Genomic DNA, 19704 nt, shown 5'->3' with positions numbered 1-19704 from the left:
TTGATCAGACTGCTTCTCTGTGTTTATTACGAGCTGAGGGTCACCCGGGGTGTGTGAAGAGAACTATCGCCATTCATCTGCGTGAAACAGATTCTGCTCTGTTACGAACCAAATGAATCCTTGTGTCACCACTAGTTTTTTTTTTTTGCAGTCATACTCTAGAATGTTCGAGTCTGATACCCTTCTGTGTGGTTTTCAAACGTGAGGTTTCTCTGGAAGATGTTGTGTTCTGGTGCGTGCGAGGAGCTGTGGGGAGGTGCGGCGTGGTTGCAGTGGACTTGTTGGAGGGGGTGACCATCGCGCAGGTGTCGCACGACTCCAAGATCGACTGGCTGGAGCTGAACGAGACGGGCCACAAGCTGCTGTTCCGGGACAAGAAGATGAGGCTCACGCTGCTGGACATCAGGCGGGCGCACAAGGTGCCCATCCTCAGCTACTGCACCTTCGTCCAGGTCCGTTGGCTTCGTCACGTGGTCGGGAATGCTCCTCCTTGGACTGTTCTCTGAACCGTGCAGATGTACAGTAGAATCTCGTTTATCCAGTCCTTGTTGTTCCGGATCCCCGAATGATTCAGATCACATTTTTAGACATGTTATTTAATGTCCACACAAAAATATTTAATTACAGTGAAATCTCATTACAGTGTACTTGAAAAAAGCCTACCTTTTTGTTACGTACTTAATGATGAAAGTACTTTGTACTGAACTGTTACTAATTGTAAAACATCTGAAAATAATAAAATATATATACTTTAAAGTGAGAAATTCTTTATAGTGAGGTACCTTTTAATGAGGTTTCACTGTATGTTAGCAAAAACGTAACTATAAGTACGCCAAATATTCACTTCTTAGTTTGATCCAATGTATAGTTCCTGCATATATCGTAGAATTATGCTAATAAAATGCAGAGACACGCATTATCAATATTTTGCATCACTGCGAGGAAGTGTACCGTGGCAGTTTGAACAAATTTATAAAGGAAGAAATGCCATACCGTAACTTTATACTGAAGTGTATATGTAACAACGTAACTCATGATTTTTATTTTCGATAACAACAGTGTTGCAACAACGTTGCCTTGTCGACTGATCGGACCTTCAGAACTAGTTGCTCGAAAAGCAAGCCAGGTTCAATGCCGAAGTGTGCCAATAGCAAAATGCAGAGGTGAGCCGAACCATTCCGATCAAGTGCGCGGCCTTCCATCTGAAAGCATGGGTTCATAGGACTGCCTTATGGTCCGAACCGTGCCGATCTGAGCTGAGACGAACAAGTGTGCATCCTGCTAGAGGGCTGAAATGAAATGTTGGTTGGTTAGATTAACTGTATACATATTTAAAAACACAATATTTTTGCTTCAAAATTTAATTATTTTTTATTTATTTTTTTATTTTTTTCAAAATTTTAATTATAATTATTATAGCTGACTCAACCTAACCAACCTTTCACTTTAGTATTATTTGTCTAATTTCCCAAAAGTCGCTACACCTCACATTTGCTTTTTCTCTCCATATCATATATTTGTTACATGATGTGAAAAAAAAATTGTTTGTGAGTTTATAATTCTCATTCTTACTATTTGAATAAAATATTATTACATATTCAAGAATGATTTTTTTTTTCTAATTTGATTCGAACTAAAAATCTGATGTTTGCACAGGCCTACATTACAATGAGACCTCCATATGACTGATTTGTTGGTGGTTTCAGTGGGTTCCAGGCAGTGATGTTGTAGTGACACAGTCTCGCAACAATCTGTGTGTGTGGTACAACATTGATGCTCCGGATCAGGTCACAATTTTTGCCATAAAAGGGGATGTTGTGGATGTCGTCAGAGCTGATGGAAAGACTGAGGTAACTGACTTTCTGTTACTTTTTTGTTTAAATTTAGTTTTAGTTTTTCGACTATATTTTCACAAGTATTATTTGTGTTGCCAACTACATTTTAATAGTAGTTGTGTAAAATATATGCTACTGGTCAAATACAATTGTTTTACTAGCTGATTGTTTGGTTGAGTATTTTTTTAGTAAAGTACAAAGCTCTGATACTGCTTATGAAATCAAAATGTTATAAATGTTTGAATTCATTTCATTGCTAAATTCATTAATTCAGGAATTCAATAATTAAAGCTTCGAATATTTTGTAAGTATGTTTATGTTTTGCTGTTAAAACATTCAAATATTATGTTTTCCCACAGTAAACAATGCATTGTTTATGCATCATTCAGTTTACATTTGAAACAACATTTAAATCTCCCAAAAATTACTTGTGCATTATATGTACATCCTAAATAAACAAATTGAAAACACTCATGATACACACATTTTATTCATAGCAAGGAATACAACGATTCACATCTAGAATTTACATGTTTCTGTCTACAATGCCTATCGAGAGTACCAATGTGAAAAAAAAAAAAAATGGTTTGTGCTGTGTACAGTAACAGCTTTATGTTGTGTATGTCTTGTCCTGAAACTGATACCTCAGAAATTCTTGCAGAATGCAATAACTACGTAGGTACTATCAGTTAATCATTAAGATCAATGCCAAACAGACATATGCCAAACAGACATATGCAAAAAAAAAAGATTGGTTCACAATCTACTATCCAGCAACACCATATCATGCTTGGTAGCTGGTCTGTAACGAAGCTCACTGAAGGCTGACAGTTTCGGTTGGGCTGGAAAGCCTCGCGTAGCACGTGCCACTATGCATGTCATGCTTGTGCATTGTAGCATTGTGTTGTGGATGGCAGTCAGCTGATGGTTGGTGTTCTCCAGGTGATTGTCCAGGAAGGACAGCACCAGCTGGGGTACGAGCTGGACGAGAGCCTGCTGGAGTTCGGCACGGCAGTCCACGACAACGACTTCGGCAGGGCCATACTGTTCCTCGAGAACCTGGGCGGCAAGCCGGAGGCAGACGGCATGTGGACCAACCTCGCCAACATCGCCATAATGAGCAACAAATTACGTGTGGCAGAACGATGCTTCGCTGCTTTGGGAAACGTGGCTAGAACTCACTACCTTCGTGAGACAATACACATCGGAGAACAGTTTTCCAAGGAATATGGTGAGTAACGGAAATGTTTGTTTCTTAGAAATAGGTATGTATTGTTCTGTTTGATGTTGATTAATGCTTGTACCTCAATTTCCTCAATGCATTTGCTTCATTTGCAGATTTAAGGCATTCATTTAATTTACTCCTTAACTTAAAAAAAGAAGAAAAAATTGACACTAGGAAATATTAGTTTAGAAAAATTTGCACCTCATATGGTCATATATATTTTTAAGGTACTTTGTTTTTGTTCTCAACATATTGACAATTTGATATCTTCATGAAATAAAAAAAAAGCATTTGCTTTCACAAGCAGGCCCATCCCAGCAGTGAAAACAATTTTTAATCATCAGGTTTTCATTTTCTTTTTGTTGCCAGAATTATTTCTCTGCTTGGTTGCTGATAAAAACCAGCCAACCATTTTTAATATACAATCATTGTTGATTTTTTTATTTTTAAAATATTGATAGTTAAATTATACATGCATGAACAGTTATTTTCCATGGTAGAATGGAAATGGTAGAAATATTTTTGGCATAATGAGGAGTTGTTTTATCCATAACTGGTTTTCGTGAGCACAGACAATGTCACGGTGGTGACAGCCGTGATGAGCCTGTGCTTGCAGAGGCAGAATGATTCTACAGTGGTTTGTATTTGCCTTCCGTAGGACGGAGGTGACAGGGACCTCAAGATCACATATTTCTGAATCCAGGATGAGGTTTAAAAATTCTCTTCCTGGCCGGGAATCAAACCCGGGTCCCTTGGCCCTCCAGCCGCCAGACACACTAGCCATTAGGCCAAGCCTATTGGGCGGACATTTTTTTTAGCATAGTGTAGACAAAAATAGTTGTTCTATTTCATTAAAATTACAAGTGTTGATTTAACTTCCACTGAATGTTTGGGTGATTTTGTATTCTGTCTCACCACCCTGCAAACTATGGTTTTTATTTTTTATTTTTAAGCATTATGGTGTTTATAAGTAGTTCACTTGTATGTACATTTTATTAACTTTTAAATTACTTAAGTTATTACAGGTATTATAACATTTTACAACTGATGTTAGTTCTCATTACTAATAGTTTTTCCTTTGTTTGTGGTATGGTTTTTTGTTAAGTATAGTTAACATTCCATTAATTATTTAAAAATTATGGGAAGTTAAATTTTTTAATTTGCTTGGTATGAAATGTGAAATTGCTCCATATAAATAGACATAGAGTTTATGTAAGTACAAAATACACACTTTTAAAATCAATTAGAGGATTACTGTGGTACAAGAAGACATGAAGACCTGCTGCATTAAAAATAAATAAATAAACTTTGAAGGAAAAACCTTTACTGCTTTAGTGGTTTGTGTTTTAAAGTTTCATTTATAATTAAAGCAAAAGTAACAATAGAATTCTTGATTTTTTAAATTTATTTTTTTATAAAATCAGATGCTGGCATTATGTATTTATTGCTGCGAGATTGTATTGTATCATTTATTATATGAGCTACGTGAATAAATATTAGCATTTTTTTGTGTGTCAATATTGAGCACAGCATGATGCATTTTCGTGTGATGCAGGTGTCAGTGAAGATGAGTGTCCCGAAGTGTGGGCGCGCATGGCGATCCTGAACAAGCGGTTCAAAGAGGCAGAGGCTATATACCTGGAACAGAACCAGCTCGATGAAGCCATAAGCATGTACCGCAGCTTACACAAGTGGGACGAAGGTACCTGCTGAAGGCCTTTCATTTCTCAGTTTTGTTTGCGTCATCAGCTCAATTACTGAATTGTTTTTAAGAGGAGCATTCAATTCTTGTAAACTACTATCATATGTCTAATAAATTTCTATAGCTAATCCCCTGACAGATCTCTTGTATGGTCAGTTTGTAATTGTGGCAAGTCCTGCTGATGTTTTCTACCAGTATGTGACTATCTCTGTGAACTGACTTAATAGTATGTCAAATTGTATATTGAACAGATTCTAACCTTTAAAATATATATTTACACAAGAGTTACAAAAATTGTAATTGCTTTTCATCCTGACGTTTATAGTCAATGAACATTTAATGACTGAGAAAAATCACTCTTGCTTTTTCATGGTTGTGTGACAATTTTCTTAACCAAAGAAGTTGAGTTGAATAAAATTCATGGTTTTTAGATGAAAAAGATATTTACTATGTTGTTATATGTTCTTAGCTATTTCTATTACTTGATAATAATAATAATCACTGTTGAGTAACTTAGAACTTAAATACATACTTAAAATATTCAGAAATAAATTCAAAATTTTTCCATGCAGACAGAATTAATTGATATGTATCTCTAAAATGGATTTCTCTAAGAAGAAATGAAATTGCATTTCACTTACTGTATTTACCTGTGTGTGGGTCACACATTTTATGTCAATTTGTAGTTTAAAAAAATATAGTGTTGGCATTATGCAATTTTTTTTTACTTTGGATGAAAACAAAAAATGTACTGTGTTGTTGAATATGTGCACAAATAACTAACGTATGTTGGTTATTAGTAAATATAACTCCATGAACTTGTATAATTTGTTAAATAAAAATATCTCAGTAGGATTGTAAAGCTCTGTGAGTAGGGCAGTTATTGTACGTGTCTGTGACGTGTCAAGTGACGTGTCTGCTGCGCTGCACAGGTGGGGTGAGGGAGAGGAAAATCTAAAAACAAACCAGCCAGAGAGAGAGAGTGTGTATGTGTGTATGTGCACGTGTGTGAGGCCATTTGGCAGTGTTGATGGTTCTCCCTCCTCATCGTTGTAAATGTCCAGTTAACTGGCACCCTACACAATTTTCGACAGGTGTTTATTATGCAACTATGCCCAAACATCATTTGTTTTTGCATGACATTTCCCATGCTTTCAACTGAACATTTCGTGATGAAACTGCAGTCTTTGTTGATGTTAATAGTAAGTCCACCTTTGAAATTCCTCCAGCCCTGCACAATAGCAGTCTTCTTCTTTGTCATTTTGTTAGGTAATGTGGAAATTGGAGGGGTCATAAATATGGGGGGGGGGGCTTTCACACCCCCCCCCCCCTTAGTAAACAGACAAAGAAGGACTGAGAGTCAACAACAGTTCTGTAAATGTTAGATTTTTTTTTTTGCCCAAAATCAAAAGTGCGACTAATATATGTACATATATAGGGGTGACACTTATGTGGATAAATACTGTATTTAATATACAGTTATGTCATGAGATATTGTATTTTGGGGATCATATAGTAGGGTCAGTTGGGGTAATTGTGAACAAATTATACTAGTTTCAAATACTGTTAGCTTTTAGGAGCACATTAACTGTGTAAAACCTTGTAAAACTGCCTTAAAGATATTGTTTCACTCCTATACTACTTCAATTACACTTATTGCTGCTGTGCACCTAAAATTCTTTTTCACAATCACCCCAGATGTTCATAAATACCCCGGAGATTATGGGCTGATTATGAACATCTATTTCTGGTATGGATGGTAGACTATAAAAATCATATAGGTAGTTCACACAAAACATTTGATTTAACATCTTTTTAGTATCAGGTACTGTCACAGGAGCACTAGTGGCACTTGTTCCCAACTACCCCGTGTTCAAAATTACCCTAACTGACCCCACTAGTACGTAACAGATGTGACCTTTTTTTATGTAGTGAGTAGGAAATGATTAATTTTTAGTAATTGTTAGTTAGAATATGCTTGTACTTGAGTAAGGATAATGCATGCGTGTGTCGGCAGCCCTGGCCCTGGCCGAGATGAAGGGCCACCCCCGGCTGGGCGCTCTGCGAGAGGAGTACATGGGCTGGCTGACGGACACCCGCCAAGGGGAGAAGGCGGGCGAGATCAAGGAGAGGGCCGGAGACAGAGAGGCCGCGCTCACGCTGTACCTGCAGGCGGGGCTCCCGTCCCGTGCCGCCAGGTACTGGCGCGAGCCCGGGTCTGCCCTGGCCATCGCCACGCGTAGCGTGTTCTGATTCATACTATCCTACTCATTTAATTTATATTTGTACACATTTCATTCTTTTCAGAAATGTAAAAAATTTTTTTTGTCAAATTTTAATATTTGTAAAATCACAACACTCACAATCAAGTATAATATGACGGTTTTGTTTTAAGTGTGAAATATAGAAACACATAACGATAATAGAATAAGAGTTGAATAAGTACCGTGTCTTATTTTGTGTTTACAATGGCAGCTGCACTTATGTAGCATTGGTGTTAGGGTAGCCTAAGGTTAGCACTCCTAAATTATATTGATGCATCTCAAAAACACTAGAATATAATGTTCCTACAGCCTCAAAAATATATGCATGTAGTTTTTTTGGAATCTATAGCATTATTACGTGAGCTTTAACTCCAGGGTCTAGCAGAAAAGATGAAGCAACTACCGTATTTACCCACATATGGGTCGCACATTTTAGGCTGATTTTTAGTGTAAAAAAGTGAAGTACGATTCATATGCAAATTTTGTACTTTGGTTAGAAAAAAAATTATAATATTGCCCTTTGTGGTTGAATATATGCATAAATTACTAACCTATGTTGGTTTTAAATAAATATAACTCCATGCGTAAGTATACTTTATTGAATCCAAATACGTATCTCGGTAGTCGCTTGAAGCTCCATGAGCAGCGCATTTAATGTACATGTACAGTGTCTGCTGCCCAACTGGCCATGGTGCTGTCAAGTGACGCGTCTGCTGGGCTACGAGGGCGAGGAGAGGAGGGTAAAATCTAAAAATAAACCAGTAAGAGAGAGTGTGTGAGAGAGCTCATCCGCGAGGCCATGTGACAGTCTCTATCTCTTGTAAATGTCCCGTGAACTGGTACCAACGCTGTTAATGTGCCTATCTTGACAAGTGTTTGTGATGCAACTGTGCCCAATTATTATTGTCTTTGCATGAGATTTCCCACGCCTTCAACTGAACATTCCGTGAAAAAACTGTAGCCATTGTTGGTGTTTATAAGAGCTTCTTTTATATTCCTCCAGCCTCACAGTAACGTGAGTGCTAGTTTTTATAGAAGGAACTGACAAAAGGGAAACAGGGGTAAAAAAATAGAAGTTCTCTCCTGTGTCTTTTTGTTAGGTAGTGCAGGAATTGGAGGGGTTGTAAATTGAAATATGGAGGAGAGTTTGGGAGAGAAGTGGGCTTCCTCACAACCTTCCATAGTAAACAGACAAAGAAAAAACCGAGGGGAACACAAAGTCTTCACTTGTATCCACAGAACTTTAGTGAAGACAGATATCTGACAAAACATTTATTCAAGGGCGACCCTTACTTTGAAAATGTTCAATTTTTTGGCCCAAAATTAAGAGTGCGACCATTCTCCGGATAAATACGGTATGTGCTAACATATTCAAGCTATCTAGTATAGCTTTGTAAATTGTATAAACCTTTTCGAGGTTGGCAGAGGCTATGATTCTGTGGTGGTTTGCCATTGTATTTCACAGTATGGAACTATAAAAACTGGGAGTCGAACCTGACTCTTTTGAAGGCTCAAATCATTGAGCTAGCCGGTCAAATAAAATAATAAATAGGTACATATATTTAAACAATAAACATTTCAAAGTTAAGTGAGACGTAAGTCATTAACACAGTAACGAACTGTGTAACCCCAACTGCCATGAACCCATGATACAGTCATATTTTCTTCCCCCCCTTCCTCTTGGAGGTTGGTGCAGAGTGATCCAGAGATGTTGAGGAACGAAGAACTGGTCGGGAAAGTGTCGTCTGCTCTGGAGCGAGCCGACATGTTGGAGCAGCTGGGTGAGCTGTACGAGAAGGTGAACCGCACGGAGAAGGCATTCGCCTGCTACAGGAAAGCGAAAGCTTTCTCCAGAGCCATTGAACTGGCAAGGTTCATTGCGCCTGAAGGTTTGTATTAGGAAGAGACTCTTTTAGTTTTTATGCCTGTGTAAATAAATGGTACAATTGCAATTTTTGGTTGTTTTGCCAGTTTACTTGTTCATGTTTGGACCTTGAAAATAAAAATAAAAATAAACTTCACATATGTTAGCTTGAGTCTGCCTATAAATCTTGAATTGCAAACTGAGCCTTCAATTTTTGAATAAATTATCAATTTCAATTTGAATAAATTATCAGAACTCTTTATGTTTGAAAATTTAAATTTTCAACCCATTAGTATTTTAGAACACCTCAAACACAATCTTTAATAGTCTTTTAACTACCAAAAAGCCTTCAGATGTATGTTTTTAATGTTTCGAATCTCATTTCAAAAAGTTTTATCTACAGGATAAGTTAGTAAGCACTGTTTATTTCACAATTTTTTTTTTTCTATTCCTGTTTTGGTTTGTGCAGGTAAAATAGTTTCTCTGCCTGAAATTTTCCTGAAACTAAAATTAATTCTTTCACAGCCCAATAATTTGTGTGAAATGACTGCCATGTAAACAAAATTTTAACTGGATATGAAATGTTCTAAAAATATTTATATCTGATTTGAAATGTTTTAAGATCAATATTTTAAATGATTAAATGCTTTTAGATAAATATTCTTTTTCTTTGTTCAGATGATTTGTCCAGTGTCATGGACTATGCAAAATAATGCATTATTTTAGAACATTATTATCAGTTATAATTATTGTCATTTTTTTAGTTACACCATTCAGTAGTATACATAATTACTATTAACAAACCACACTTCAATTTTAGTTTCCATATCTTTTTTTTCGTAAATCATTTTGTACATCAATCCCTCACTTAGCACATCTTCAAATTTCTCCAATTCATTTTGCATGATGTTAATTTTACTGCCCCAGTCCTGAATAGCAGGTCTGTAAATTTCAGTTAGCACGAAATCGTAACAGACAAAAAAAGTTGCTTATCATGCCACAAAGTCTGCTACAACTAGTAAACAACAGATGTACTGTGGCTTACAGTTGGCCAGACGAGGGAGGAAGAGATGTGCGCTCAGGTTTGACTACACTATCGACTGTTGTACAAACATCAGCTATGCCAAGTTAAGGTGCTGCTATGGAGTGTAAAGGACCAAATAGGTTTATTTCCACACATATGCCACCATGCCGTACCATTGTCGCCCGGCCACAGACCGGGCTGTGATGAACTCTAGCCAGTGGCAAGGAACTCGCACAAACACGAGCAATGTCTGCCCTTTCGTCTGCCGGTAACTGTACATGTGTAAGCACTTGCAGTTGAAATCAGTGGAATCATGGCTTCCAAGTGAGAGCATAATTCATCATGTTCAAGTATGGAGACAAAACTAGAAGTATTATGACGTGCAGAATGTCATGAAGGCCACACTTATGTTGGTCTAACTTTAGTTTTTAGCAAGTTAAGCACAATCGTACGGAACAAGGACTCTATCAAACATTTATATAAGCTGATGCTGTTGGTTGTACAAGCGGGAATATATTTTACATTAGCTCCCAGAACAGATATGAACAGATATGAAGGTAATTAAATGAATGATGCAATGAAAATAAATCACTGGTCTGACGAGATTGATATGAACCAAGCGGTGATACACGAATAAGCACTTTAATTTTTTAAAAAATTTAAATGTAAATATCCGGACAGTAATATCAGTTTCAATGCCAGTAAAGGATGGTTTGGAAAGTTCACGAAAAGGTACATGATATGAGTTGAAGGTCGCGCCCAGGCGGGCAAGTCAACCAGTCAACTGACAATAACTATCTACTGCTACGCAGTGTCGTATTGGTCATACAAAGTATTCGATGGTAGGCTTATAAAGACAAATGGTATGACATATTTATCGTTGAGTGTTATTCTATGCATTTATATTACGTAAACACATTTCTTACACATTTTGGAACACATTAAGTAAATTAGCCATGTTATTTATGGAGAGCATTGCTTCAGAATACGCAATGTTGGATAAAACAAACATTTTTAGGAACGCTTTATTCGCTCTAAGTGAGGGATTGTTTTATTTTCATTTATTTTCTACTTGCGAGAACATTACAATACTAACTCTCCATGCTTATCAGTGATGGCTGAAATTCTCAATTACTGCTTGAGCTGTTCGTTACTGTGCATGGTTATAAAGTGTACTCGTATGTAGCCAATTTTATTTTTTCATGTAGCAACACCAATATATATATATATATATATATATATATATATATATATATATATATATATATACACACACACACACACACACACACACACACACACACTTAGAAGTTCCTTTGGTGTATGGTAAGCAGAACCAGACCACATTTCCCAAGGAAATCATTTATAATTTTATTTAATTAAATTGATATGAATTTTAAATCAGACACAAGATTGCCCTTACTTGTAGTAAATAATACAAGCAATAAATTGTCACTCTGCAATAGTATTACAGATTTTTAAACTAATATTGATGTAAAACATTTGAAACAAACTTGGTTGTATTTATCACATTGCCAAACATGTATGTATATGTATGGTACCTAAATATTTGTAGTTTTGTGTAAGTTTATTGTTATTGTTAGTATTGTTACTGTAATATTTTAAAGTTGTAAATCAAAATTGGCAACAGTGCAAAGGGTTTTGGCATGGGCCTCATATGACTCCATGAAACATCTGTGGTGGCAACATTCACTAAAGCTGAACATGGAACCCTTGCAGAGAGGTCAGCAACGTGGTGATGGTGGTGACTGTGGTAACAGATGTGGTGAGCCTGGAGGAGGAGTGGGGGAACCACCTGATGGCCAGCAAGCAGATGGACGCTGCCGTCAGCCACTTCATCGAGGCCGGCAGGAGCTCCAAGGCCCTGGAGGCAGCGATGGCGGCGAGGCAGTGGAAGAAGGCCGTGCACATCATACAGGTGTGTGGGTTCTTTGAATGGATCTTGCAGTCGGGAAGATGGATTTAGGAGGTTTTTTTTTTTTTTTGGACATACGCCATTGCTAGTTACATTGTATGTCATTAAAAAAAACCTTAAATACAGAGAGAAAAAGAAGTCAAAACACAGAGAAAAGAGACAACAATCCAAAATCAGCCAATGTAAAAGTTTAAAAAAAAAAAACAGCCAGAAAATTCTATTTAAGGAATTAGTCAGAAAAAATATTACAGCACAGATGGAAACATTGGGCTGACAATGAGACAGTTCCATAAAGAACAGTAAATAAAGGTAACAATAAACTGGGACAGCACAGACATACCCAGGTTTACTCAGCGATGTGACAAAAAATATATTCCGGACACCAAAACGATGACAGTACAGATGTGTAGCTTCCTTAATCATCCGATGGCACTCCTCGGTTAATGCATGCTGTTTGGTGGCCTGTTAGCAGAGCTAGCTGTTGTGCCATCAGTTCTTCGTGTTCTGCTAGCTGCTGCTCCTGTTGGGAAAGTTGCTGTTCTCGTTGTTGAAGGTGCTGTTCCAAACACTGTACTTTACCATCCAGCTACTGGTTTCATCCATCTTCTTTAATTCCTCTTAAGCAGCTACCAATTCACCTTGCATTACTTCATGACCTCTCTTTATTTCATTTTGAGCTGCCACAAGGTCATTACACATATCTTCCTGACCCTATTCATCTTCTCTTTGTTCTTATTCGTGTCTTCTATCTTGGTCTTAATGGCATACTTCATCTCTCTAACAAGGGCTAGCAACATTAGGAGCAATAAGTGGCTTACCAGGAATCTTTCCTTATCCTGTAAACACATCTTGCAACTTACGTAGTAAGTTCTCCTTGGATGATCCGGAATGTTGATCGAAGTGCACTGTCATTCTGGACCAGGTGAAGTTTCTGGCAAGCTTCTAAACCAGAAGAGGAACAGCTTGAGGAATATCCATAACATCAAACTGTAGGTGATGCACAGTGTTGCACACAACACACAGTAGCATTATAGACCCTAAGTGAGGTATTTCAAACACCCCATAAGCTCACAATAATTGGCCATCCTTCTTAATACGATTAGCATCCACACCAAAAAGCGGCTCTGTGTTGACTTGGGCAGCTGTGTCGAGCTCGAAGTTCACAACTGTGGAGACAAAAGTACACCCGGACCAACTACCAAGAGGAGTGAGTCCACCAACTTCAGATACGTACAGGTACTGAACACAATCAGAGATAGCGTCATCTTGATGTGACAGTGATTCTGCATTCAGAGAGACAGCATTAGCTTTACGTAGTTTCAACTGCCTATTTTGTTAGCTATGTTCTTTAGATTGTACATTGACTGATGGATTTTTACACCTTCTTCTGGTGGCGTTTGGTACATGTTTTGTTAAAACCTGGGCACTGTTTTCTCACATCCGTGGTTATAGTCACAATAACTACAATTATGACCTGTTTTCCAAGACTTTAGGGTGACAGCAAGTCCCCTTGGATTACCTGTGGTGCAGTGCATGGCTTTCAGCTGAATATGACTTGCTTCAACAGATGAAACACGTCTACAGCTTTGTCAAGCATCGTCTCCACCTTTTAGCAGCTTCTCTTGTTTAACAGTCATTTATTCCCGCCAATAATAAGTTATACGTATACTGCAAAAAAATTTCCTGCACGCCGAACTCACATACACGTGAAGATTTTTAGATCAATAATGAACTGTTGTATTGGCATTTCTTTTGGCCTCCTTGAAATAAAAAAAACTGGAACCGCTGATAAATGTAGATTCTTCCATGGCGAGCAATACTTATCAAATCTTGTACTCACAATTTCAAATGACACATTTATTGTATATTGTTTCTAGGCAATTGAAGATGTTCAGTCTGTTTCAAAGTACTACGTACAACTTGGTGAGCATTTTGCTTCTACCCATGACTACAAGATGGCAGAAAAATTATACTTGAAGGCAGGAATGTTTGAAGAAGTGATGGCAATGTATATGCAAGGAGGTTGGTACATAAAACCATTTACATAATTACAGTGTAAACTCTTTATAACGTCACTCGATTTAACGACAAACTCCTTAAAACGTCGAAATTGCTTGACTTTGTTTGGTTTACCTTGTTTTCTATACAATAATACACTCTATATAGCGTCACGCTCACTCTATTTAACGACAAAAATACGGCATTATAAATCATTAAGCAGTACTTAAGTTGCCAAAGTTAATAGGAACTGCAGCTGTGTACGTTCTTTTGTTTGCTGTTTTGTTGTTGTATTATCTAGCACGTGTTTACTTCGACTGACTAACCGAAAATTCTAAGAAATTTTGTCTTTTGTTTTTGTGTGATGAACTTGCACATGTTTACCTCGGGCACTAGACTTTTGTCAAGTTGTTACACGTTATCAGTATCGCAGTTGATTACAGACTTTGGAACTGTAAACATGGCGAGTAAACGAAAATCTTTGTGTATTGACAAAAAAGTTTTATTAATACGCTCAATAGAGGCGGGAGAAAAGATCAGTGATGTTAGAAGACGCTTTGGATTTAGCCGCTCTACCGTGTCTACAATATGGAAAAATAAAGAAAACATAACAGACTATACGCGATAAGTGTTTTTATTTGTTTGAATATTAATTTTCGTGAGTAAAATGTGTGCTATATTAGTAAATACATATTAACAATAGAAAATTTAAAAAATATCTTTTATTTCTCTCCATTTGACGACCACTCTCTATAACGCCGAAAAATGATCAGTCCGTTAAGTGTCGTTATATAGAGTTTACACTGTATATTGAAATATTTTAACAGAATGTACTACTATATAGTAGTAACGGGTAGTGTGTTCTCACTTGAAGCTTCACATTCGTGATAATTTCTTAATTCATTACTGGTAGTTCTTTACTATTTTGTATTTTTTGTGTATTGCTCTTACATCATTGTAAATGTACGCTTCATAAATGTATTAATGGTATGTACATTGAAAGGTGTTGAAGGGAATTTTAAAAACATACCTATTTACTAGAGATGGGTCGAGTCTTGGTTTATCGAGTCGAGCCGAGCCAAGTTGGGTCAGATTGACTCGACTCGAAAACCGAGTCACATATTTTATCAAGTTCGAGACTCGAAACACGTTTCGAGTTAAGTACCAGCATCGTGACATTATAGCACTTTATTATAGGTTGTCTTAACGTTTTCGCCAAGTCATTAATACAGGAAGAAATGATAATGACCTTTAAACAAAACAAATCCCGTGCTAACCCAACCTTGCCCGCTACCGTGCTACGGCGCTATAATAGGTACAAGTGCAACCAAACCTAGGCCTACCTTCATTTATGAACGTGACGTCGTAACGTGATTTTGTCGATAGTGGCGACAGTTTATAGGACAAAATTATGTCACATGACAATTTTATATAAAAAAAAAATGCTTGGAAAACAGCGTGCACTGTTTTCATTTTGTTTTTCATCCTGTGTTTACTTCAAATACGGTACTGCATTTGTTTACAAAATACGTCAAAGGATTTTCACTGAAGAAAAATTTGTTGCAAAACGCACATATATTAATAATCATCACGTTTATCGTGCCCCGTTTATAATAACTCGTATAAACAAGAGATTTCCGTAACCTAAAAATATAAACACAAAATAATTATATTATAATATTTAGTAAATAACACCAAGCCGTGAAAATGGCTGCGTGTTAGGCCAGCCAGCCTTGCATTTTGGAACTAAATTTAGCTGTGCTCCGCTACGCAGCGCTGAGTGTCAATAACGTTTAGGATAAAATTACTTTCTTTTTGTTTGAATAAAATATAATAATAACAACGCTCATGCATTTTATTAGGCAATCAGTTACTGATCGCCAAATCAAATGCATGAAATATTTATTTATAAACATATTGATATTCTTGTAGTTGTAACAAGTTCCGGGCGAATAATCTTGCCGCGGAAAGTGTATTTACATTGAGAATGTGACAATGTGACAAGGCCTATATCCCTTGAGCTGTTTGTTCATGTGGGGATCTGCCGGTGGATCGGAAAAAAAAAGTTACGTAACTCGGGAAGCCTTCTTTCCACAGACGAAAGAGCCAAACTCCCGATCGTACATCTTCGTTTTTTTTTGGTTCATTGTAAATAAATATGGCGGTGTTGATAAAAGCAAATACCATAAACAAGGCAACGGTATTTATTTGTACGCCGCCATATTTTTCGTTTGCAGTGTGTCCATGAATGTTTATTTTGGACAACTCATGATAACTATGGTCAATTAGGTTAGGTTAGCTACATTATAAATACTTTAAAACATTGTGGACGGTTGATATGGTTAGGATAGCTACATTAAAGATACTGTGAAATGTTGAAATAAATCTTAGTTTTTTATATTTAAATAACATAATGATTTGAATTAATCATTCAAAATATTTAAATAATGCAGATGCATCTTGGATACACAATTTTTATATCAATGGGCGTAGTAATATTTTATTTATCATATTCGACGCAAAAAATTATAAAATTATGAAACTCGAACTGACTCGACCTCTTCAAAAAATTTGTGACTCGAACTCGACTCGACTCGAAATATGAATTGCAAAACTCGGCTCGGCTCGACTCGAAGCCAAAAAACCTCAACTCGTCCATCTCTACTATTTACCAAGGTACCCATCTTCGAATGCATCTTATCTCTGTGTAAGTGAGAAACATGTGTTGTTGCATCAGGTGACTGGGAGAAGGCCTATGAGATAGCGAGACAGCACCTGGACTTGGCCAAAGTTTCGCCAATGTTTATCGAGGAGGCCAAGAAACTGGAAGAGCAAGGCAAACTGCGGGACGCTGAGAAACTGTACTTGTCAGTGGCGGAACCCGACCTGGCCATCTCCATGTACAAAAAGCATCGACAGTATGACCAGGTGTGTTTGGTATACTGCTTGCTCTTTAATGTGAATACAGAAATGTTGCATATTATGAAGCTAGGAAGCGCAGTGGTAAGAATCTGGTCTTGCGTTCCAGAGCTTCAGTGTTGGTGACTTGGTGGCAACACACGTGCTCTAAGGTTTTATATTTTAAACTACATAGCATCACAAACATCGGTAGTTTTAGGTATGGTTTTTCATATTATTATTTTTTGTGGAAAAAACTAAATTCTTAAAAATCTTTTGTACATATATGAATGTCTTACATTCCCTTAATGTTACCAGGAACAAAATTTTTAAATATTTAAAATATTAACAAAAATTATGAATACAGATATTTCAAGCTTATATGATAGCCGAATCAGAGATAGATTATCAGATTATCTTGAGAATTCAATTTCAATAGTTAAAAAAAAATTACTTCTTCCTCACACAGAATTTTCACTTCAGGCATAAAGTGTACAAAAAGTATGATTTCACTCAAAAATATACATTTACTTTTAATTTATACCCTGTGTAAGTTTTGTTTTGGACAATGTAACTCACTACTCAAGGTATATTTACAAAAATGATATTACTAAAGCTTGATTATTGTTATTTGTTATTGACATTTGTAGGCAATCAATTTCTACAGCTTAGTAACACTTTACTGTGAGCGATATGTCCACTGACTCTTATGGCCCAAGATAAAACAACACGGATGGTTTAGCTGGCACCCCAATCACAATGCTATACAATACAGTAGCAGCCAGTAGCAAGATGTTTTCATTGTTTATCATGGCGTTAAAAAATTTGATATTAAAACACAAGATAGGTGAAAATTGCACTTGAAAATAAAATTTATTTTGGCTCTAATGTACAGTGTAATTATTTAAATTACTTTAGCTAGGACAAATTTAACTACATATCTAGAAATCACCACTATATACCTGATGACAAGTGTGACTGTGTTTGAACGTTCCAAGCAGAAGCAGCACACACATTTAACTCAACTCAATACAAACTTAATTTAAGCAAGTTAAATTTTTCAATAGTTATTCTCATATTAAGTAGAAATTTAAATAAGCTATTAATTATTTTATTGATTTTTACATTCACAAGAGACAAAAAAAAAAAAAATCTGCACCCCACAAATTAACAGTCTCAAATGAAATGAACAGTTAATTTTAATGCGACGAAAAAAAGTAAAAAATATCTACATCACCACCGTTTACAGTGCTCAGTGCGCGGGAGGGTACGCAGAATTTCATTTCCGGAAAAAAAGTGTTGTGTTGGGGGGGGGGGGGGGAATATAGACCCACTTTTCGTGCTGTTTGCTTTCGAATTCCATCCTTTTGTTGGTGGGAATCATATATTTTAATGATTTTGGCAGGGTATATATCCCCCAATTGTCTCCCGCTCACCTTGCCCGCGCACACGCCTCCCCCGGTGCAGAGAAGTGCACGGCAAGTGCCTCAGAACGTTACTGTAAACCTGCCACCCCTGTGCCCCAGATGATCCGGCTGGTGTCGCAGCACCACCCGGGCCTGGTGCAGACGACGCACCTGCACCTCGCCCAGGAGCTGGAGGCCGGCAGCGACTGGCAGCGCGCCGAGCACCACTACCTGGCCGCCGGCGAGTGGAAGAACGCCGTCAACATGTACCGCGCCGCTGACTTGTGGGAGGATGCCTACCGTGTCAGTGTGCTCTCCCAACTGTTCAATAAACATAAGAACAAATGGAAAATATTGTTTTATGTTTCAGGATGACTAATTATTTCTAGATAACACAACAAACTTTGTGCTAATAAAAACTTTCAAGATGAACATGAGGCCAATTTATTTTGCATGGCCTGAATTTTTTTTGCGAGTGAACGTTTTATGTTAAATTTCAGCAATCTTTCTTCCCAAACATTATTGTAAGGAAGCATGCGTATGGTTTCTTTGCGAAACTATGTACTGTTAAGATTGTTGTAACAAGACCACTCTTTTTTTTTTTTTTTGTTGATTGAAAGGTTATGAATTGTTGGTTAAATGTTGAAATGGTTCATTCCCAGGTGGCCCGCTCAAGTGGCGAGGCGCAGGCAGCTCTGCAAGTGGCGTTCCTGTGGGCCGTGTCGTTAGGTCCGGACTCCGCCAGCAAGCTCCTTGCGAAGCTCCATCTGCTGGAAGAGGTGGTGGAGTACGCCTGTGAGATAACCGAGGTGTGTGCCTGCAAATTATTATCATCTACCATGATCACCCGGGTATCACGAACACCCGTGCACCTTGTACAGCCTAAGTATTAATGTGCTTTGGCTTTTCTGGAAACAGCATAAGGGTGTATGTCCTGTTCTAGGTCATTGTTTTATCTTTGCATTGCACACTGTTAAACTTGCCACCTTTTTGAGTGGCTGAACCTTCACAAAATGAAAAGAAATATATACATATACATACATATATGATTCGTATACATTCTGCATAATTAGCTGGAAAAGTTGCAGTTACAACATCTTTGTTCAGTATGAAGAATGAGAATAAAATAGAATACAAAACTGGAACTCTGTAGGTTTAAGGTCAATTTTATAGCTATGTAATTATGTTTTAATTTATTTCAGAAAAAAATTATTTAATTTTCCCTAGCCTTCCAAAAAATCTGTAACTTTTATGTTTTAAAAGATTGAATAAAATTATATAATTTTTCCTGAAAGAAATACGTATTAACCATACGTCCATACCATGCAGTAGCCACCAGCATTGCCTTTAAACACAAAGATTTTCAGTTACTATTTATTCCATTTGGTTCTCCTTATCCCTACTCCACAAAAATGTTAAAAATTAAACATTGCCAGTTAACTATGCAGAAATTATGCACTATGTGTATATGTGTGTACACATATACACACACGCACATGCACACACTTAAACTCATAATGCAGCATTACTTTGCCAGCCATTCTCTTCACTT

General features: G+C 37.1%; 1 protein-coding gene across 2 annotated transcripts in view; it reads left to right on the top strand.

Moving 5' to 3' along the window:
* LOC134533180 (intraflagellar transport protein 172 homolog) overlaps positions 1 to 19704 on the top strand; it is a 68853-nt gene that overhangs the window by 23847 nt on the left and 25302 nt on the right. For both annotated transcript variants that reach the window (XM_063370549.1, XM_063370550.1), the window contains exons 11-21: positions 274 to 452; positions 1707 to 1850; positions 2778 to 3066; positions 4616 to 4762; positions 6780 to 6960; positions 8713 to 8915; positions 11696 to 11853; positions 13728 to 13872; positions 16586 to 16776; positions 18273 to 18455; positions 18815 to 18961. In XM_063370549.1, the coding sequence (XP_063226619.1) occupies positions 274 to 452; positions 1707 to 1850; positions 2778 to 3066; positions 4616 to 4762; positions 6780 to 6960; positions 8713 to 8915; positions 11696 to 11853; positions 13728 to 13872; positions 16586 to 16776; positions 18273 to 18455; positions 18815 to 18961 (1967 nt within the window). The remainder of the gene's footprint in view (positions 1 to 273; positions 453 to 1706; positions 1851 to 2777; positions 3067 to 4615; positions 4763 to 6779; positions 6961 to 8712; positions 8916 to 11695; positions 11854 to 13727; positions 13873 to 16585; positions 16777 to 18272; positions 18456 to 18814; positions 18962 to 19704) is intronic.

The sequence above is a fragment of the Bacillus rossius genome, chromosome 6 (assembly GCF_032445375.1).
Source record: "Bacillus rossius redtenbacheri isolate Brsri chromosome 6, Brsri_v3, whole genome shotgun sequence".
In the NCBI taxonomy this organism is placed as follows: domain Eukaryota; kingdom Metazoa; phylum Arthropoda; class Insecta; order Phasmatodea; family Bacillidae; genus Bacillus; species Bacillus rossius.
The sequence above is the reverse complement of the archived record's forward strand: the minus strand, read 5'-3'. Positions and strand labels throughout refer to the sequence as shown.